Here is a 23,204-nt window from a genome sequence, read left to right as displayed (position 1 = left end):
TTTTTCCACTTCTGCCTTACTGACCCATTTGATCCACTACAATGTTTAATTAAACAAAGTCTTCAGATGTTGGTCCATTGTGATGGGGACTGTGTCCTGACTAGTGGGTGTTGTGTGTCCATTAGATTCAGACAGTGAAGACTCAGGAGATGAACCTTTTGCGTGACCAAAACACTGCTCTGAATGTGGAGCTGCAGCAGAAACGGACGGAGCAGGAGAGCTTTCTAGCACAGAGAGATGACCTTAACTCTCAGCTACAGGTTTGTGTGGCCCTCACACTGTCCTAGTACATGCATACTAAGATGGAGAACACATCTTAAATAAATGTGGAGCACTGTCTACGACAAATAATGCAGGACTCGGTCCTCTTAATTGGTAGGTCAGAATCCTTTCTTTTTTTACTATGATATAGTGCTTATCTTGTAGGTCGGGGAGGAACAAGCTCCCGTTGCAAATGTATTTTTATACCCATCTCTTGCTCATGTGCTCCTCTGATGAATGTATCTGTAGGAGTCAAACCGTGCCAACAGCAGACTGTTGGAGCAGCTGACTGAAGTTGGCCAGGAGAAAGACCGGGTACAGCAAGAGCTGGAGGAGGCTAAAAAGGTATCTGACACGGACACGGAAAGGGAGTGATCAGAGACACACGCAGGAGGCTTCATTCCACTCACCAGAGCACTGGTTATTAGAGCGCAGTGACTATTGTTCTGTAATACACATGGCACTCTCATTACTGACATTCTCCCAGGGAAGGTGGGAATGCTGAGTTGACCTCTCTCAAGCTCCACTCGTTATCCCCACAGGATCACAGACCGTAAATGAAAATCACAGCTTCAATGACCTTATGTGCCTGTCTTAGACTTAGCATATCACAGAGTTATATTTGAGTCCAATTTATATTATGATTCAAAGATTTGTCTTCTGGTGTGTTTAAGTACCAAGTGAGAGATGAATGTTATTGGTCGTGTATCATCACAATAAATGTCAGAGATGTGTAGTAACATCCAGAGATATCATCTCCCATGTCCCTCCCCCTTCAGACAGCAGACAAGCGGAAGGCCATGCTGGACGAGCTGGCCATCGACATTATCACAGAGAAGTCACGACACAAGGAAGAGCTGAGCGACGTGCGTCTGCAGCACGAGAAGGAGGTGCTGGGGGTGCGGGCGCGCTACGAGAAAGAGCTGAGGGGACTCCACGAGGACAAGAACCGTACCGAGGAGGAGATCCGCTCACAGCTTCGAGATGAGAAGGTGGGGGGTGGCCCGAGTCTGGGCCAAAGGGCCAATGAGAGGGAAGAGAACATGAGAAGGTACACTGCTTGTTTATTAATGTGACCTTTGCCCTATGACCTCCTAGGCTCGCAACAAGGAGTTGGAGGGTCTGCAGCAGAGTGTAGAGGAGCTGCAGGCCCAGGTCCAGTCTATGGAGGGAACTAAGGGCTGGTTCGAACGCAGACTCAAAGAGGCTGAGGTACAGTACCAACTTCAGTTTCACGTTGATTTATTCACCACAATATTAGTGTGTATATACTGCCTGCTCTGTAGTAATGCTGGGTTCTACCCCTACACTTTATAGATTTTACATTAACATGAATAGATGCTATTGAAGATAAGGTTAATAGGTGATCAATATTGTTTGTTGAGAGTGGAGCTCTTCACTGCCTGGAGTAACCCCTGTCACATTAACACTGACCACTTGGTGTCACTAGTGTGTTTTTTCTTTCTGCTCAGATAGTTTTGTTTGTTTTGTTGCATGGTTTAAGGACCTTAAATATTTAGTTTAGCCTTTAAAAAAAAAAGAATGCTAAGAATAGACGTGTGCTGATGATTAGGTGATGGCTTGTTCCAACGTTGTCCCTGTTGTATTCCTGTGTTCAGGAGAGCATGGAGGAGAGCAGGCTGGAGCACCATGAGCAGATGGAGAAGCTACAGAAGGAACATTCTATCCAACTGGAGGTAAACTTGTCTTCCTCTTCCCAGACAGACATGGCAGAGTGCTGTACACAGCAACACACTCTGACACTTTCATATGGGCCCAGGGGAGTACTGACTGGTATTATGTATAGTGTATGTAGGCTTTGTTCACTGCAGCATGCCCTGAGACATGAAGGCAGGACTCAAATTGCTATTCTCATCGCCTGAGTACCTAATGTGTGTTTAACTGTACATCTTCAGCATTTAAGTGTTTCATCTATTTAACTGTCATTTCTCAGCATATGGTGGCCCTTAGGTTGCTCATAGGTTTGACGATAAATCAAATCAAATCAAATCAAATTTTATTTGTCACATACACATGGTTAGCAGATGTTAATGCGAGTGTAGCGAAATGCTTGTGCTTCTAGTTCCGACAATGCAGTGATAACCAACAAGTAATCTAACTAACAATTCCAAAACTACTGTCTTATACACAGTGTAAGGGGATAAGGAACATGTACATAAGGATATATGAATGAGTGATGGTACAGAGCAGCATACAGTAGATGGTATCGAGTACAGTATATACATATGAGATGAGTATGTAGACAAAGTAAACAAAGTGGCATAGTTAAAGTGGCTAGTGATACATGTGTTACATAATGATGCAGTCGATGTTGTAGAGTACAGTATATACATATGTATATGAGATGAATAATGTAGGGTAAGTAACATTATATAAGGTAGCATTGTTTAAAGTGGCTAGTGATATATTTACATTTCCCATCAATTCCCATTATTAAAATGGCTGGAGTTGGGTCAGTGTCAATGACAGTGTGTTGGCAGCAGCCACTCAATGTTAGTGGTGGCTATTTAACAGTCTGATGGCCTTGAGATAGAAGCTGTTTTTCAGTCTCTCGGTCCCAGCTTTGATGCACCTGTACTGACCTCGCCTTCTGGATGATAGCGGGGTGAACAGGCAGTGGTTCGGGTGGTTGATGTCCTTGATGATCTTTATGGCCTTCCTGTAACAACGGGTGGTGTAGGTGTCCTGGAGGGCAGGTAGTTTGCCCCCGGTGATGCGTTGTGCAGTCCTCACTACCCTCTGGAGAGCCTTACGGTTGAGGGCGGAGCAGTTGCCGTACCAGGCGGTGATACAGCCCGCCAGGATGCTCTCGATTGTGCATCTGTAGAAGTTTGTGAGTGCTTTTGGTGACAAGCCAAATTTCTTCAGCCTCCTGAGGTTGAATAGGCGCTGCTGCGCCTTCTTCACGACGCTGTCAGTGTGAGTGGACCAATTCAGTTTGTCTGTGATGTGTATGCCGAGGAACTTAAAACTAGCTACCCTCTCCACTACTGTTCCATCGATGTGGATAGGGGGTGTTCCCTCTGCTGTTTCCTGAAGTCCACAATCATCTCCTTAGTTTTGTTGACGTTGAGTGTGAGGTTATTTTCCTGACACCACACTCCAAGGGCCCTCACCTCCTCCCTGTAGGCCGTCTCGTCGTTGTTGGTAATCAAGCCTACCACTGTTGTGTCGTCCGCAAACTTGATGATTGAGTTGGAGCGTGCGTGGCCACGCAGTCGTGGGTGAACAGGGAGTACAGGAGAGGGCTCAGAACGCACCCTTGTGGGGCCCCCGTGTTGAGGATCAGCGGGGAGGAGATGTTGTTGCCTACCCTCACCACCTGGGGGCGGCCCGTCAGGAAGTCCAGTACCCAGTTGCACAGGGCGGGGTCGAGACCCAGGGTCTCGAGCTTGATGACGAGCTTGGAGGGTACTATGGTGTTGAATGCCGAGCTGTAGTCGATGAACAGCATTCTCACATAGGTATTCCTCTTGTCCAGGTGGGTTAGGGCAGTGTGCAGTGTGGTTGAGATTGCATCGTCTGTGGACCTATTTGGGCGGTAAGCAAATTGGAGTGGGTCTAGGGTGTCAGGTAGGGTGGAGGTGATATGGTCCTTGACTAGTCTCTCAAAGCACTTCATGATGACGGAAGTGAGTGCTACGGGGCGGTAGTCGTTTAGCTCAGTTACCTTAGCTTTCTTGGGAACAGGAACAATGGTGGCCCTCTTGAAGCATGTGGGAACAGCAGACTGGTATAGGGATTGATTGAATATGTCCGTAAACACACCGGCCAGCTGGTCTGCGCATGCTCGGAGGGCGCGGCTGGGGATGCCGTCTGGGCCTGCAGCCTTGCGAGGGTTAACACGTTTAAATGTCTTAATCACCTCGGCTGCAGTGAAGGAGAGACTGCATGTTTCCGTTGCAGGCCGTGTCAGTGGCACTGTATTGTCCTCAAAGCGGGCAAAAAAGTTATTTAGTCTGCCTGGGAGCAAGACATCCTGGTCCGTGACTGGGCTTAGTGACTTTCAATGTGGCTTCGTCATAGGATGCCGTCTTTCCCACAAGTCAGTTTCTGCTCTGCTCCGGGCAAATGTAAGTGCTGGTTTTGTGAAGTTGAAACGTCTAGGAGCAACAAAGGCTCAGCTGCGAAGTGGTAAGCCACACAAGCACACAGAACGGGACCGCCGAGTGCTGTGAAGCACGTAAAAGTCGTCTGTCCTCGGTTGCAACACTCACTACCGAGTTCCAAACTGCCGCTGGAAGCAACGTCAGCACAAGAACTGTTCATCGGGAGCTTCATGTAATGGGTTTCCATGGCTGAGCAGCTGCACACAAACCTAAGATCACCACCCGCAATGCCAAGCTTCGGCTGGAGTGGTGTACAGCTCACCGCCATTGGACTCTGGAGCAGTGGAAACACGTTCTCTGGAGTGATGAATTACACTTCACCGTCTGGCAGTCCGATGGATGAATCTGGGTTTGGCAGGTGCTAGGAGAACGCTACCTGCCCCAATGCATAGTGCCAACATAATAGTTTGGTGGAGGATAAATAATGGTCTGGGGCAGTTTTTCATGAATTGGGCTTGGCTCCTTAGTTCAACTGAAGGGAAATCTTAACGCTACAGCATATGACAGCCATATGACAGCCACAGCATATGACAGACACTACATGACTTTTGGTCATGTAGTGTATCATGAAGTTAGTTTCAAACTGTTAAACATTGTCCAACTGTTATGTTAATCTTGTAATTACTGTAAGTGACTCCATTAGCATGGTGTACATAGAACCCTAATTATGTTGAAACCCCATTTTAAATCAGTTTTCTCTCTAACCTATTAAACCCAGCAGATTGTATATAGGAAAATAACAGAACTGAATACATATTCTTTGTGTTTCTCATTCAGGGAAAGGCATCTGATATAGATGGTGTGAAGCTGCATTTGACAGAGGTGGAGAAAGAGAGGGATGTGCACAATGAAACCATTGGAAAACTGAAGCAGGTAAACTAACCCTGTTGCAATTAGCATAAACTACTATTAACACCCCCATCACATTTTCAGAGGAATGTACAGTTTAATGTTCCATAAATGTACACAATCCAGTATAAGCAGTATAATGAGCCTGTGGTCATCTAATGATTTTCATGATGTACTCTCCCTGTTGGTGTGGTATACAGGAAATTAAAGACACAGTGGATGGCCAGAGGATCCTGGAGAAGAAGGGCAGTTCAGCAGTAAGTGGAACACCTCTGTTTCTGTCTTATCACTAACAGCTGAGCTGAGGGGAAACTGAGTCAGGCCACTTCCATTTGCTATGGAGAGGAAATTGAATGATTACTTCCAGGTGGCAGGTAGGCAGTCGGTGCACGACGCTGCACCCACTCTGCTCTTTAGAAGTGGAATCGGGGGCAGCCTTTTCAATATGCCAGTTTGACCCCTTGTAACCAATTATTCGATGCCTGCCTTGATAAGAATCTGCCTCTGCAGATAATTGCAAGAATATGGGCTAGCCTGAGGCGTAGGGGTCGCGAGGGCTTTGCAGTTGCTTCTTCCAGCCAGCTATCTAAATTGTTTTCTGGGGAGGATGGGTCATCTTATTTGATTGTTTTCTTTGTCTTAATCTGATGCTTGTCTGAGATTACCTTTGTCTCCCTGAGTCAGACTGGCGCTATTGTCTCTATAGAAAACCACCCGTATGCTGCAGTATTTTTCAAATTAAGTAGTGTACTCTCCTCTCATGGGCTTTGTAATGCTGTTTGTAGCTGAAAGACTTGAAGAGGCAGCTACAGCTGGAGAGGAAGAGAGCTGATAAACTACAGGAGCGGCTACAGGAGATCCTCACCAACACCAAGACCAGGACAGGTGAGAGGACCTCGGAAAGCCAGGTTGACCGCCACACATTTTATGTAGTCAGGCAAAAGTCTATATACCAGTACATGTTCTATATTGGCATTTGAGGGAGGGAGATGGTTGACTGTTTTGAAGGACATCCTCTCATTCACTGAACCATGATGTAATGTATGTTAGCCTACATCATCACAGACATGAAACATTGAGTACAGGTAAGAGAATATGCAGATTACATATAAACAAGAGCGCAGATAAACTGTCATGTCACAGTGTGGTTTGCTGCATGTGATCTGAAACATACTTCTACGTATCACAGACAGGAAATAATGAGGGGAAAGAGGTGCTTTGTACACCAACTTCATACATTGAAGAAGTGAAATATGTTTAGTTATGGTAATTGTTTGCTTGTTAGCTTTCTTGAGTCAATTATGTTCTAGTACTGGGCATACATACAGTGGCGTCCAAAATGATTGACAGCCTTGATGAAGATGAGCAATAATGACTGTATAATACAAATAATTCACATTTTGAGCTATATTTTATGCAACAAAAAAATGGGTAATCACACTTGTGACTCTACAGACTTGATGGATGCATTTGCAGTTTTAGTGCGGCAGGTAGCTTAGCGGTTAAGAGCGTTGGGACAGTAACCAAAAGGTTGTTGGTTCGAAGTGAGAAGTCTGTCATTGAGCAAGGCATGCAACTGTAATTGCTCCTGTAAGTCGCTTTGGATAAGTAGGTCTGCTAAATTACTAAAATGTTTCAGATTATTTTGTTATATATATATAATATTATTTACCATATGTTTTTTTTATTGTAATTTTAATCACAAGCTTGACGTGGTCATTGCATGCTAGGAATATGGGACCAAATACTAACCACTACCTTTTTGAGTAAAACAGAAATGATTACTTGTTAAACAAGTAATTTATTTTATAGTCATTATTGCTTATCTTTATCAGGGGTGTCAATAATTTCAGACCCAACTGTATATGGATGAACAGCTCATTGTTGAATCAGTTAAATGTGATGTCAATATGGAGAGGATGGTTCATTTACTAAGCTAGTAGGGATAAAATGTTTACTTGCCAACTGGCTAGGTGGTTATCCCACACCCTTCCCATTACCATGATAGCATCACACAGTCTGGAAAACACCAAGCTCTGTCTGGAAAGGCTGCTTGATGTTGTAGGCACGATTCGTGTCGATAATGAAGGGGGCTGTGCTTTTTTTTTACTGATTGGTCCTCCTCTGTCTTTCTCACTCAAGCACTTACATGGACAACCACACACAGTCCTCAGGTGCTGTCCCCTTCCAATATAACTGAATTTTCTCATCCAAACCACATGAGGTCTCAATGTCCCAGGAAAGAAGAATACTTTTGAGAACCAATCAAAGCTACAACCGCTGTGATTATTATTATTTGACCCTGCAGGTCATCTATTTATATTTTGAACAGCTTGGCCATGTTCTGTTATAATCTCCACCTGGCACAGACAGAAGAGGACTGGCCACCCCTCATAGCCTTGTTTCTCTCTAGGTTTCTTCCTAGGGTCCAGCCTTTCTAGGGAGTTTTTCCTAGCGACTGTGCTTCTACATCTGCATTGCTTGTTGTTTGGGGTTTTAGGCTGGGTTTCTGTACAGCACTTTGTGACATCAGCTGATGTAAGAAGAGCTTTATAAATACATTTGATTGATTGAAAGCTCAGACCATTTCTGCGCGACTACTGCATTTACGACAGACTCCTGTCCAGACCAGTGTGTCACAGCTCTCATTTGCTTTGTGCCAGGCTAGGAACCACATGCTTCTATCCTCTGAATTTAGCTCTTTACTTTATAAATCCCTATATCTGATGGCACCGACAGATGGTCGCCTCGCTTCGCGTTCTTAGGAAACTAGGCAGTATTTTTTTTTAAAAATATATTTTTTAAATAATTTCTTACATTGTTGCCCCAGGAAATCTTAAGTCTTATTACATACAGCCGGGAAGAACTATTGGATATAAGTGCAACGTCAACTTACCAACATTACGACCAGGAACACGACTTTCCCGAAGCGGATCCTCTGTTTTGACCACCACCCAGGACAATGGATCGGATCCCAGTAGGCGACCCAAAACAACGGCTCCGCAGAAGGGGCAGACTGAGCGGTCTTCTGCTCAGGCTCTGTAGACGGGCACATCGCCCACCGCTCCAGAGTATACTACTCGCCAATGTCCAGTCTCTTGACAACAAGGTAGATTGAAATTCGAACAATGGTTGCCTTCCAGAGAGACATCAGAGATTGTAACATTCTCTGTTTCACGGAAGCATGGCTCACTCAGGATATGTTATCAGAGTCGGTACAGCCACCCGGTTTCTTCACGCATTGCGCCGAAAAACAAACCTCTCTCTGGTAAGAAGAAGGGCGGGGATGTATACCTTATGATTAACGAGTCGTGGTGTGATCATAACAACATACAGGAACTCAAGTCCTTTTGTTCACCTGACCTAGAATTCCTTACAATCAAATGCCGACCGCATTACCTACCAAGAGAATTCTCTTCGATTATAATCACAGCCCTGTACATGTTCCGGATCGCCTCAGACAACAACATTTGATGAATACACTGATTCGGTGAGCGAGTTTATTAGCAAGTGCATCGGTGATGTTGTACTCACCGTTACTATTAAAACCTTCCCCAACCAAAAGCCTTGGAATGATGGCAGCATTCGTGCAAAACTGAAAGCGTGAACCACTGATTTTATTCATTACAAGGTGACCGGAAACATGACCGAATACAAACACTGTAGCTATTCCCTCCGCATGGCAATCAAACAAGCTAAGCATCAGTATCGTGAAAGTAGAGTGGCAATTCAACGGCTCAGACACGAGATGTATGTGGCAGGGTCTACAGTCAATCACGGATTACAAAAAGAAAAACAGCCCCATCGCGGACAACGTCTTGCTCCCAGACAAATTTAAACAACTTCTTTTGATCTCTTTGAGGACAATACAGTGCCACTGACACGGCACGCTACCAAAACCTGCGGGCTCTCCTTCACTGCGGCCAACGTGAGTAAAACATTTAAACGTGTTAACCCTCGCAAGGCTGCCGGCCCAGACTGCATCTCTCGCCGCATCCTCAGAGCATACACAGACCAGCTGGCTGGTGTGTTTATGGACATATTCAATCAATCCCTAGTCCAGTCTGCTGTTCCCACATACTTCAAGAGGGCCACCATTGTTCCTGTTCCCAAGAAAGCTAAGGTAACTGAGCTAAACGGCTATCTCCCCGTAGCACTCACTTCTGTCATTATTTTGTGCTCTGAGAGACTAGTCATGGATCATATCACCTCCACTCTACATGACACCCTAGACCCACTCCAATTTGCTTACCGCCCCAATACGTCCGACGCAATCCCACTGCCCTAACCCATCTCGACAAGAGGAATACCTATGTAAGAATGCTGTTCATCGACTACAGCTCAGCATTTACACCATAGTACCCTCCAAACGTGTCATTAAGCTCGAGACCCTGGGTCTTGACTCCGACCTGTGCAACTGGGTCCTGGACTTTCTGACGGGCCAAACCCAGGGTGTAAGGGTAGGAAACAACATCTTTACCCTGCTGATCCTCAATACTTGGGTCCCACAAGGGTGCGTTCTCAGCCCTCTCCTGTACTCCCTGTTCACCCATGACTGCGTGGCCATGCACGCCTCCAACTCAATCATCAAGTTTGCATATGACACTACAGTGGTAGGCTTGATTACTAACAATGACGAGACGGCCTACAGAGAGGAGGTGAGGGCCCTCGGAGTGTGGTGTCAGGAAAACAACCTCACACAACGTCAACAAAACAAAGGAGATGATCGTGGACTTCAGGAAACAGCAGAGGGAGCACCCCCTATCTACATCGACGGGACAGTAGTGGGGAAGGTGGAACGTTTTAAGTTCCTCTGCGTACACATCACGGACAAACTGAAATGGTCCACCCACACAAACCGCGTGGTGAAGAAGGCGCAACAGCGCTTCTTCAACCTCAGGAGGCTAAAGAAATTTGACTTGTTACCGAAAACACTCCCAAACTTTTACAGATGTACAATCAAGGGCATCCTGTCGGGCTGTATCAACGCCTGTTACGGCAACTCTGCCCACAACCTTAAGGCTCTCCAGAGGGTAGTGAGGTCTGCACAAAGCATCACTGGGGGCAAACTACCTGCCCTCCAGGACACCTAAACCACCCGATGTCACAGGAAGGCCAAAAAGATCAATGACAATAACCATCCGAGTCACTGCCTTTTCACCCCGCTATCTTCCAGAAGGCGAGGTCAGTACAGGTGCATCAAAGCTGGGACCGAGAGACTGAAAAACAGCTTCTATCTCAAGGCCATCAGATTGTTAAACAGCCATTGAGTGGCTGCTGCCAACATACTGACTCAAATCTCTAGCCACTTTAATAATAAAAAATTGTATCACTAGTCACTTTAAACAATGCCACTTCATATTATGTTTACATACCCTACATTACTCATCTCATATGTATATACTGTATTCTATACCATCTACTGCATCTTTCCTATGCTGCACGGCCATCGCTCATCCATATATTTATATGTACATATTCTTATTCATTTCTTTACACTTGTGTGTCTAAGGTAGCTGTTGTGAAATTGTTAGATATCACTGTACGGTCGGAACTAGAAGCAGAATAATTTTTCTACACTCATTAACATCTGCTAACCATGTGTATGTGACCAATACAATTTGATTTGAAACACATGTGGCAACCAAAGAATCTAACAGAAAAATAAACCTCTTACTGCTGTACCTGTGTTTCTCAGTGATGTGTATGGCATCTTGAAAACATTTACTCCTGTGGGGACCCCCACCCCAATCAAACCGTCAACAAAATGCAGACCTCTTTAATATTTTATAGTGCCCCCCCGCCCCTTCTTAAAATGTGCCACAGAGCAATGCATACTCTTGTTTCCTGGCTGTAGGTTGTTGGTGATGCCAGGGAAATCCTCTTTTGGTCCATGTATAATTTACTAGGGGTCCTTTAAATGTTTAATGGTTGCTCTACAGAAAGTTGAGAATCGGACATTTTAAAGTCGGGAGCTTTTATCTTTGTCCAAAGTTAGTGCACATCAGTGGGGGCCTTAAAGGTAGATGCCTATATCCCTGCAAAGACAGGAGTTCTTCCTACATTAGCCTTTAGTTTACTATAGGGAATCCATCAGTGCTTATGGACTGAGGTTTCCCTCTATGCACAATGCAATCAGTCCTAACTTAATTAGTCTGTGTTTCCCCACACACAATGGATGTTGTTAGTTGACAATGTTCTGTAGTTATCATTGGGATGATTGGAATGCTGCGTTTGAAAAACTGCCAGACTTAAGAGGGTTGAAGGTGTGTCCTTGCTTTGATATGGCCTGAAAAATCATATTAACCACGTCAAGAAAATGCCAAAAGGTGTCTGACGTTAGAACAACTTTTTTCCACACTTAGAACATTTACTTCTGATGTAATTCCTTAGCAAGACTGCTCAATTGAGTATGTGTCTGTTTCCAGGCCTGGAGGAGCTGGTGTTGTCAGAGATCAGCTCTCCTAATCGTACGCAGCAGAGGGGTGATAGCAGCAGTGTCTCCTCCTTCAGCTATGGGGAGATCATGAAGGAGGGCGCCTCTGCACAGAGCACCAACAAGGTACACTACACCAGTCAGCACAGAGCACCAACAAGGTACACTACACCAGTCTGCACAGAGCACCAACAAGGTACACTACACCAGTCTGCACAGAGCACCAACAAGGTACACTACACCAGTCTGCACAGAGCACCAACAAGGTACACTACACCAGTCTGCACAGAGCACCAACAAGGTACACTACACCAGTCTGCACAGAGCACCAACAAGGTACACTACACCAGTCTGCACAGAGCACCAACAAGGTACACTACACCAGTCTGCACAGAGCACCAACAAGGTACACTACACCAGTCAGCTAGAGTCACAACAGGACAGCAAGAACCTGGCCAAAGCACATACAATGTTTGTTAAAGAATAGTATGCAGAGTGTTGACAAGATTGGTGATAATCAGAATGTGAATGTTGAATATACATTTTGTAGTCAACAGAACAGCGTAAGCCACATAGGAAAAAATACATTATTTCATGTCAGGGAACCACAAAGAGAACCAATGAGGTCGTCTGCATCAACACATCACCTTTTACATTGCATTTTTAACTGCCAAGAGTACAAACTGTACATTCTGAGGCAGAGATGAGAGTCTGAACTTTCACCAACCACAGCTATGATAGGCAGCTCAACAGGAAGTTCACATGCGTTTCACTTTTATGTGCTGCTGTTAATAACCTATAAATAGCGTAGATACTATTATTATAGCCATTTGAATAAACACATGTCCTGAATGTTTTTCTTTGCAGGGGAGGTGGATTGTTGAGGAAAAGGTGTGGGAAAGACTGCGAGAACTCTCTGAAGAAAACAATTTAGAGTTCTCCAATTGTTTCCACTTAAAATATAATGTATTCCAGTTCTGTCCCGAACAGACATTTACATTTACATTTAAGTCATTTAGCAGACGCTCTTATCCAGAGCGACTTACAAACCTCCTGCCTAGGTTGTGTACAATGTACAGATGAGCCTGTACCATTAGAGCTGTCCAGCTCTGAGCCAGTGATGCAGAGATAATGAATTATATTACACAGAATGCACAAAATAGCTTCTCTCTGTCTGACTCTCTCTGAGTGAATTATGTAGGGAACAGACGTTTAACAGTTGTCTGGTCCTGTGTTCTAAGTCCGCCAGCGGCAGCCCCCAGTCCCAGCGACCTGCTGACCTGTCTGATGATGAGGTTGGGGAACTCTTCCTGAGGCTGGCTGAGGTGCAGCAAGAGAAATGGATGTTGGAGGAGAAGGTAGGCATGCTATTCATACTTACAATACAACTGTATTGTCTGTTACTAGCGAACAATGGAAATGTGTCTTATGCTTTGTTCTACTACGTTTTCAACTTGGCTATCATTTACTATAAACTGTGTAATATATTCTATACATGGGTGGCAGGTAGCCTATTGGTTTAGAGCGTTATGCCTATAACCGAAAGGTCGCTGGTTCGAATCCCTGAGCCGGCAAGATGGAAAATATCTGCCGTTCTGTACTTGAGAATTGCAGTTAACCCCCAACTACAACTGCTCCCCTGGCTTTTTCGACATTGGGTTAAATGTGGAAGGCACATTTCGGTTGAATGCATTCAGTTGTGCAACTGACTAGGTTTTTCCTTTCCCACTCCCCTTCGTATTTATTTGCACAGTTAAGATAAAATGTGTACATTTGTCTCTATACTCCAGCATTTTGGATTTGAGAACACATGTTTCATATGAGGCGACAGTATAGTATGTCAACATATTTATTTGGGGTTATTTTCATGCGTATCTGTATTACCGTTTGGAAATGAAAGCACTTTATGTATCTACTCCCCACCATTTTTTGTAAGTAGTTTTTTTCCCCCTCTTAAGTATTTGGACAAAATCACTTGAAGTTTAGTATTTGGTCCAGTATTTGGGGTGATATTCTTTCTCACTCATCATTATTATCCATAATCATAGCATCCACATTAATGTAGAAATGTTCAGAAATATCTTGTCAAAATATTTATGAAAAAGTCTTCAAATGGTGGTATTAGATACGGGACGTGCTTTCATTTCTAAATGGTAAATCAGATATGTATGAAAAAAACTGGAATAAAAGGTGACATTTCTATACTGTCGCTTCATAAGAAACATTTAATCAAATAAAAATGCTGCAGTGTTGAGCCAAATTCACACATTTTAGTAAACAAGGTGGGGAGTCTATGGTTGTACAACTAAATTACAGTTAATAGTATGAATGTAAGATCAAATGAAACCAAACACAATTTTAAAAAATCAACCTGAACTGTCAATATTATTTGGGAAGAAACTGACATGACAGATAGTTGTGAGATAATGATAATGTTCTTCACTGCAATTTATGGACATTCATTAATCCTTTGTTTTGTCCAATAGAATACATTTATTTCCAATTAAATTGTGAAACTATCTTTTACTGGTGACTTTATATAAAATTCACCAAAATATGGCTACACTGGACAGGGATCTGCTGCGATTACTTGTTTTCGTGCCTTGCTGTTCTTTCCCAGATCATATAATCTATTCACACTTGCTGCCTGCCTGCTCTGGGTGTGAGAGATGATTGATGTACATGCTAGTAGCTGTGACAGGTCCTTTGTGTTGACATTTGGTGCCCCTTTTCTCAGTAAACCAGCTGTGGGGTTATCTCTTTAGGTGTATATAATGTGTGTGTCTAATATGTTGCAGGTTAAACACCTAGAGGTCAGCTGCTCCTCCATGGCTGATGACATCTGTAAGAAGAGTGCCATCATCGAGACCTATGTCATGGACAGCAGGATAGGTAACCATCTGTCTCTGTCTCCTTGCCTTGTTGAACTGGTTTTCCCCTCCTTTAGATGTGATACTTGTTTTTCACTGACAGGAATACAGTGGGGCAAAAAAGTATTTAGACAGCCACCAATTGTGCAAGTTATCCCACTTAAAAAGATGAGAGGCCTGTAATTTTCACCATAGGTACACTTCAACTATGACAGACAAAATTTGAAAATAAAATTGTAGAATTTTTAATGAATTGATTTGCAAATTATGGTGGAAAACTTTTGTTATTGACCAAATACTTATTTATCTCAATACTTTGTTATATACCCTTTGTTGGCATTGACAGAGGTCAAACGTTTTCTGTAAGTCTTCACAAGGTTTTCACACAATGTTGCTGGTATTTTGGCCCATTCCTCCATGCAGATCTCCTCTAGAGCAGTGATGTTTTGGGGCTGTTGCTGGGCAACACGGACTTTCAACTCCTTCCAAAGATTTTCTATGGGGTTGAGATCTGGAGACTGGCTAGGCCACTCCAGGACCTTGAAATGCTTCTTACGAAGCCACTCCTTCATTGCCCAGGCGGTGTGTTTGGGATCATTGTCATGCTGAAAGACTTTTTTTTTTACCTATGATGAACATTACAGGCCTCATCTTTTAAAGTGGGAGAACTTGCACAAATGGTGGCTGACTAAATACTTTTTTTGCCCCACCGTATGTATGCCTACATTATAGTTTGTCTATTGAACTGTTATGTACAGTGTAAAGCCATCTAAGATTTACTTGAAAATGGGATTATTTTGTCTGCTGAAATGTAGCCCAACTAGGGAGTTCAGAGTTCTTTCGCTCTTCGCTCAATTTATTTTGAATCGTGAGTTTAAAACCTCTTATGGATCTGACCCTTTTTTCCAATTTCCGCCTAAAATGACATACCCAAATCTAACTGCCTGTAGCTCAGGACCTGAAGCAAGGATATGCATATTCTTGGTACCATTTGAAAGGAAACACTGAAGTTTGTGGAAATGTGAAATTCATGTAGGAGAATATAACACATTAAATCTGGTTAAAGATAATACAAAGAAAAAAAACATTTTTTTTGTACCATCTTTTGAAATGCAAGAGAAAGGCCATAATGTATTATTCCAGCCCAGGCACAATTTAGATTTTGGCCACTAGATGGAAGCAGTGTATGTGCACAGTTTTAAACTGATCCAATGAACCATTGCATTTCTGTTCAAAATGTTGTATCAAGATTGCCCAAATGTGCCTAATTGGTTTATTAATAACTTTTCAGGTTCAAAATTATGCACTCCTCAAACAATAGCATGCTATTATTTCACAGTAATAGCTACTGTAAATTGGACAGTGCAGTTAGATTAACAATCATTTAAGCTTTCTGCCCATATCAGATATGTCTAGGTCCTGGGAAATGTTCTTGTTACTTACAGCCTCATGCTAATTGCATTAGCCTACGTTAGCTCAACCGTCCTGAGGGGGACTCGACCTCTACAAGATTTGTGCGGTTGAATGTTGAACCAAAACCAGAGAACACTCAAAAGATGAGTTGAGACTCTATTATTCCAGTAAATCTTGTTTCATGTCTTGAGGGTAAAACTATACTGAACAGAAATATAAACACAACATGTAAAGTGTTGGTCCCATGTTTCATGAGCTGAAATAAAAGATCCCAGAAATTCTCCATAAGCACCAAAAGCTTATTTCTCAAGTTCGGTGCACACATTTGTTTACTTCCCTGTTAGTGAGCATATCTCCTTTTGCCAAGATAATCCATCCACCTGACAGATATGGCACATCAAGAAGCTGATTAAACAGCATGATCATTACACAGGTGCACCTTGTGCTGGGGACAATAAAAGGCCACTCTAAAATGTACAGTTTGGTCACATAACACAATGTAAAAGACGTCTCAAATGTTATAACCCGGAAGCCAGTCGCACCATGTGTCGGAGGAAACACCGTACATTTGGTGACCGTGTCAGTGTGCACTGTGCCCGGTCCGCCACAGGAGTCGCTAGTGTGTGATGGGACATGGACATGTGTGATGGGACAGGCCCTCCCCTATCCCGATGACGCTGGGCCAATTGTGTGCTGCTCCATGGGTCTCCCGGTTGCGGCCGGCTGCGATAGAGCCTGGACTCGAACCCAAAATCTCTAGTGGCATAGCTACCACTGCGCCACTCGGGAGGCCCCAGATGTCTAAAATTGAGGGAGCATGTAATTGCCATGCTGACTACAGAGATGTCCATCAGAGCTGTTGCCAGATAATTTAATGTTAATTTCCCTACCATAAGCCACCTCCAATGTCGTTTTTGAGAATTTGGCAGTACATCCAACCAGCCTCACAACCTACGACCATGTGTAACCACGCCAGCCTGGGACCTCCACAGTATTTATGTCTGTAATAAAGCCCTTTTTTTGAGGAAAAGCTCATTCTGATTGGCTGGGCCTGGCTTCCCAATGGCTGTTCCCCTGCCCAGTCATGTGAAATCCATAGGTTAGGCCCTAATTCATTTATTTAAATTGACTGATTTCATTATATGAATTGTAACACAGATTTTTGCAGAGTTTTTGTCAAATATTTTTGTTCAATATAGAAACAGTATTTTACTGAAAAGAACCTATGCTAACAGCTTGCATAAATAGACACTGTCCCACTCTTTCACAGTAGGGAAGTTATTCAATTCTATTATTACATTTGAACCTGTTTCACTGTCTTTCTTTTATAATCTACTCGTAAATGTTTCACCGGTGCTATTTATAATAATTCTATTTTAAGTTTGCCGCTATTGGAGCGCTCAGATACACTTTGTTCAATCTAATAACTCTATGATCTGAGCTGTGGGCTCTGCTTAACATTTTATGAGTTTCTCTTTAAAGATTGGGGTGTTTTGGCTGGCTGTGTTTTTTTAAAGATTCCTCTGCAACCTGTTCTGCTGCTCTCCTCAACCAGATTAGCACATAATGTCCCCTCTATATTATCCTGCTTCTATGCTAATCCATGAGGCATGATTTATAGTTTGGTGATAATTGGAACCCCATTACCATATGGAACTGGCAGAGTTTACAAAACAAACTAGAATGAAATATGATTACCTTAGGATTAGCACTGTGAGTAATGCATTTACTATAAGCATGCTAGCTGTGGTGTTTAGACACGAGTAAAGACAAAGTTTCAGAAACTCAAATCAAAATAGCAGATTTTGCAGATCCAAAATGTCAACTATAGCGAAATTTCACGTTAAACCGATTGTAGATGGGCTATGAAATGTATCGTAAGCTTTGGAATGGAGACTGACCCAGTTTCAGTACCTGGACTTGTATGAAGTGCTCAGACTTGTGTCTCTGTCTGACTGCCTTCCTCGTGAGCATGCAGGCACTCAAGCTCACTGATATCATCAGGCTTTCGGGATAGGGCTGCACTGCACTCAAAGGGCACCCTCAAGTGTATGCCTTTTAGGAAAGCACTATCAAAAAAAATATTTGAGGCAGTTCACTCTCGAATAAAATGCTCGTTAACCCTCATATGTCGTATTGGTCCTATCCGATATGCTACGTCATAGTTAATGTTTTCATGAGCTTTTTCTTTGTAGATGCAGTGCCCTTAGCTATAACTACTACAATGATTGAATAATAATAATAATAAGACTTTCATATAGGCCAAGGCATACAGAGTACACACATTTGGGCTGGAAGGGAAAGCCTTTCTGAACCTAGGAATGTGTTTTCGCCACACTGTTCTAAAACACTGCAACGTTTAAAGCTTATAACGTTGAACAGTTAGCTCTCATATTGAAAATATATTTTTATTTGTCTAATGCGCCCTTTCCGTGCCTCCTCCTATAACCCAGTTAAAGGAATCTCAAAGAGAGAGAGCGAGAGTAATGGGGAATTGTTTGTTTTGGAACTGGTGGGCTGTTGGAATGCATGAGGCCACTGCATCTTTCATATTCCTTAAATGTAAGCTAAACCACCGGCAATGGAGAGGGATGATCTGTGACTTCAGCAATACTGTAGTAGTCTAGTGTTTCAAAACTCCATCAAAAGAAAGGCTCAATCACAGCAGATAAAAGTTTCTCAAAGCAACTTGTCTTTCAATAGGGATTTATTTTTTTCTTCTTTTTTTTGCCAAAGGAAAGATTGCAAAAATAAAATTGAATGGCTTGAATGTGAACAGGCTGAGATCATAGCAGATTTTTCATTGGATATAATGCAATGAAGTAGAGTGTAAAAACATGCCATTTTAGATTCTATGTTTACTTCCATTAGGCCTACTATAGAAGTTCCATGGTCCGTAGTGCTTTCTGTCTCAGCACTGAGTGGAGGTTGAATAAAGAAATAACCTTCCAAAGGCCCTAATCTCTTTCCACAGTGCTTGGTACATGCTCCTTGACACTGGTTATGTCCTAATAGCCGTACTTGGGTTCTAAATAGTAGGCATTTTGGGTATGCGAAAATGACAACATCAAATCAATATTTCTCAGATGTTATTGCGGGTGTAGAGAACTGCTTCCGAGCTCCAACGGTGTAGATGAATCTAACAATACACAAATCTAAAAGTAAAAGAATGTAGTGTTATGGTATGACATTTAGAAAATGTAGTATGCTTTAAATGCCAGGATGTCATACTCCATTTGGGCTTTTCATCTAGTGAAATTTGCTGCTCTTGAGGAAGATAATCATCTTTCCAGACCCACGTGTGTTTGACAACAGCTGATATTCAAAGAAGGGGATGGGCTGCACCAAAAATGAACGTATGGCAGTATAAGGCATTGTCAGTATGAATGAGCCTAGTATGTTGATATTTGTGGCTTACTGCATTCATTTTCACTAAATAGTACATTCTAAATAGTATGTAGTACAATTATTACAGTATGTTTTAGGATGTAGTAGACAAGAGATTTTTGGATGAGTGTTGCATGGTTTACTGAAACATTGGCACTTTTATGTATGTTTACCCTTCGTTATTTCTGTAAAATGTGCCTCACGTTATCTACTGATTTGAGGATCAAGTCTATCAGCACAGCCGATGTCCCCTTATAGAGCGAGCTTACCGTGGCTGCTCCACTTTAGTCATTGCCTGCTCTATTCTGTTCTGAACAACCACTGCACTCACTGAGAGTCTGGGCTGTATCACCACTTATGCTGCACAGAAGTTGACACACTTGAATAATGCAACACGCCATGTAGCAATGTTGAAACTGTTAATTACTGTTCGCAATGTCCATTACAGGATATAACACTTGACAGTGCAAGGAGATACCGGTAGCATCCAACTTTGTAGGCTAACTTTCCTTGCTCGCTTACTGCTGAAGCTGAGATCAGTTCCCTACTAGTACCTTGTTTGGGATATGCAAAATATTGCAGAAAACTTTCACTTAGTCGGGGTTCAGACCCAGGGCCCCGAGCTTAATGATGAGCTTGGAAGGTCCCATGTTATTGAAGGCTGAGGTATAGTCAATGAACAGCTTTCTTACATGGGTATTCCTGTTGTCCAGATGAGATAGGCCAGTGTGCAGTGCGACGGCGACTGCATCGTCTGTGGATCTATTGGGGTGGTAAGCAAATTGAAGTGGGTCTAGGGTGTCCGGTAAGGTAGAGGTGAAATCGCAAGACTTCCGGGAACGTTTTCGAAACAGACCAGGCCGGGGTTTGATTCAATTCAACGCGAGACAACTGTTAGACCCAATGCGTTGGTATGCGTGAGCTTAGCTAGCCAATGTCGACATCACATCTCTTCCAAGTGTGCTCAGGATTTCTATTGGAGAAGCAGTTTCTGCCTATCGTCATACTGCACCGCCTTTGCTGTAGCTGTGTGTTAATGATGTCACGGGTCTTCGACAGCACTTTTATCATGTAAGAGATTGCTTCTTCTATGCTAATCAGTACAATAAAATAAGTCTCAAATGGAAGGGAAACATATTTTTCTCTCATCTGTAGCCCCATGAAATCAGCCAAAACAAGCTCAACAACTTGATGCATGCACAGACTTATTGAACATACATTCATCTCTATTGTGCATAGGCTACATATTGAGTTGCCCAGTGTATCATTAGAGATTATTATTATTTTTAACCAATGTCAAATTGATTGTATAATTTGATTCATTAATGCATACAAAAATGTAATGTAATTATATTGAACTCAATATCTGTCTGGACTAAGTGCCATTCTGCGACAGGCTAATGCCCTCCTCCCCCCACCCCCACCCACCCCAGGGTATTGTTTTTGTATCTTCATACTAAACCTGGTATCGAAGTAAAAATTATGTTATTGTGACCACTGTTTAGGACACACACACTGATGCCAGTTTACAGAGGGGTGGAGGTAGGATTCGTAGTACATCCTGTGCCCTGTAACAACCTTTGTTTAGAACCACAAGATGATGGTAATTACTGTGTTTCACACAGTCATCCCCATTTAGAGGAAGTTGGTTAGACTTCTTATCCCCTGCTTATAAGAGAAGAGCTTTCCCTTCTACCACTGTCTGTGTGCTCTCCTCCTGTTTTAATTTCATGACTGACTGATTTAACATTTTAATGCCAGGCTAGATTCCATTATGGCCAGTTTCTTCTAATTGTAAATGTTGTGCTATAAAAGCTGAAGGTCTCCAGTTGTCTGAGCTTGTCAGACTGCGTAAACAGAAGGGTGAAGAAAAATACATTTCTTAATCCAATATTTTTAAAAGGAAAATAGGTGTGAGATATGAGAGCTAGCACAACTTTTAGTCATTTTCGGGGGTGGGGGTTCTTGCTTACATATTGCTACTGGCTAGTTGCATGTTTTCATTTAGCTGGAGTGATGGCAGTATTTTAGTCTATTCAAATACTGCATTGTGTGAACATTTTACAAGGTTGCTCGTGAACATGACTTGATATATTTTGAGGCATTTTATGAGTGTGTTTTGTGACACTTGTTTAAAACAGTTTGTAGCATTGCTAGATATTAACATGTTCACGTCTGTCAAAGGGGCGCACATGAGAGCAGACACTCAACCTGATGTTTATGGCGAAGGTGCATAAAGATGGAGAAATTCAGATATGGCGTCTTCGTTTTAGCACTATTGACAGACTTTTTAAACTACTGCGCGTGACATTGTTCAATGGGCCAGTAAATCAGCACAATTTTTTTCTAATTGCCGTTGTCTTGGAGCTAGAACTGGGATAATTCTATACTGTGCTAATGCCAATACAAAACTGAGGGCAATGTACACTGAACAAAAATATAAACGCAACATGTAAAGTTTTCATGAGCCTAAATAAAATATCCCAGAAATTTTCCATACGCACAAAAGCTTATTTCTTTCATATTTTGTTCACATCCCTGTCAGTAAGCATATCCTTTTTGCCAAGATAATCAATCCATCTGACAGGTGTGGCACGTCAAGAAGCCTATTCAACAGCAGGTTCATTACACAGGTACACCTTGTGCTGGGGACAATAAAAGGCCATTCTAAAATGTGCAGTTTTGCCACAGCACAATTCCAGATGTCTCAAGTTTTCAGGTAGTGTGTAATTGGAATGCTGTCTGCAGGAATGTCCACCAGAGCTGTTGCCGGATCATTTTAATGTTAATTTCTCTACCATAAGCCATCGACTATGTCATTTTAGAGAATTTAGCAGTACTTCCAACTGGCCTCACAACCACAAACCACGTGTGGGTGAGCAGTTTGCCCGACAATGAACACAATTGTATTTTATCGATGTCAATTTGAATGCACAGAGATACCGTGATCCTGAGGCCCATTGTGCCATTCATCCGCAGCCATCACCTCGTCTCAGCACAATAATGCACGTCGCAAGGAACTGTACACAATTCCTGTAAACTGAAAATGTCACAGTTCTTCCACGGGCTGCATACTCGCCACACGTCACCAATGTTTGGGATGCTCAGGATCGACGTGTTAAAGTTCCCGCCAATATCCAGCAACTTCGCACACCCATTGTTGAATGTTTTCCCACTCCTCTTCAGTCTGCTAAGGAGAATGTGTCGTGCTGTGTAAAGCAAATGGTGGTCACCAGATACAGACTGGTTTTTAAGGTATCTGTGACCAACCGATGCAAATCTGTGTTCCCAGTCATGTGAAATCCATAGATTAGGGCCTAATGAAATTATTTAAATTGACTGATTTCCTTATGAACTGTAACTCAGTAAAATCTTTGAAATTGTTGCCTGTTGTGCTTTATTTTTGTTCAGTATAACATACGGCGAACTTAGCAAACAAGGCATTTGTATAAAGTACACGGGGGCCGCCGTCTTTATGCACTTTCGCATCCCCAGAATGATCATACAATGGCCTGTAGGCTGTGGAAAAATGAAGGGCCTAGCCTCCAGAAAGCAGGCAGTAGGACACGGTGCTAGATGAGAGCTGACATTAGCAGGATTTAAATGATTCAGGGTGCAGACATGCCTGGGTGAACCCAGCACATATTCAATAATGCAGCAGCCGACTGAGACCTCAGCCCTGCTGGTGAGATGGGAGGCGCACACAGTAATGTTACAGTGCCTGCCAGACTGCCTACCTGGTCAACACAGCCTACTGCTGTCTTTCTGCTCTGCTGCACCTTGCGTCATAACATAGTCCCATCAGCAACTAAATGACACCACATCATGTTCTTGTAGCTAATGGTAATGTAAACACTT

General features: G+C 42.9%; 1 protein-coding gene across 3 annotated transcripts in view; it reads left to right on the top strand.

The window, feature by feature from the left end:
- LOC124031955 (GRIP1-associated protein 1-like) overlaps positions 1-23,204 on the top strand; it is a 41,598-nt gene that overhangs the window by 9,284 nt on the left and 9,110 nt on the right. For all 3 annotated transcript variants that reach the window (XM_046343813.1, XM_046343812.1, XM_046343811.1), the window contains 11 exons: positions 126-260; positions 511-606; positions 1,041-1,253; positions 1,360-1,473; positions 1,881-1,958; positions 5,169-5,264; positions 5,441-5,497; positions 6,026-6,125; positions 11,669-11,802; positions 12,918-13,034; positions 14,475-14,568. In XM_046343813.1, the coding sequence (XP_046199769.1) occupies positions 126-260; positions 511-606; positions 1,041-1,253; positions 1,360-1,473; positions 1,881-1,958; positions 5,169-5,264; positions 5,441-5,497; positions 6,026-6,125; positions 11,669-11,802; positions 12,918-13,034; positions 14,475-14,568 (1,234 nt within the window). The remainder of the gene's footprint in view (positions 1-125; positions 261-510; positions 607-1,040; positions 1,254-1,359; positions 1,474-1,880; positions 1,959-5,168; positions 5,265-5,440; positions 5,498-6,025; positions 6,126-11,668; positions 11,803-12,917; positions 13,035-14,474; positions 14,569-23,204) is intronic.

The sequence above is a fragment of the Oncorhynchus gorbuscha genome, linkage group LG03 (assembly GCF_021184085.1).
Source record: "Oncorhynchus gorbuscha isolate QuinsamMale2020 ecotype Even-year linkage group LG03, OgorEven_v1.0, whole genome shotgun sequence".
Lineage (NCBI taxonomy): Eukaryota > Metazoa > Chordata > Actinopteri > Salmoniformes > Salmonidae > Oncorhynchus > Oncorhynchus gorbuscha.
This window is presented reverse-complemented; position numbering and strand designations above follow the sequence as displayed.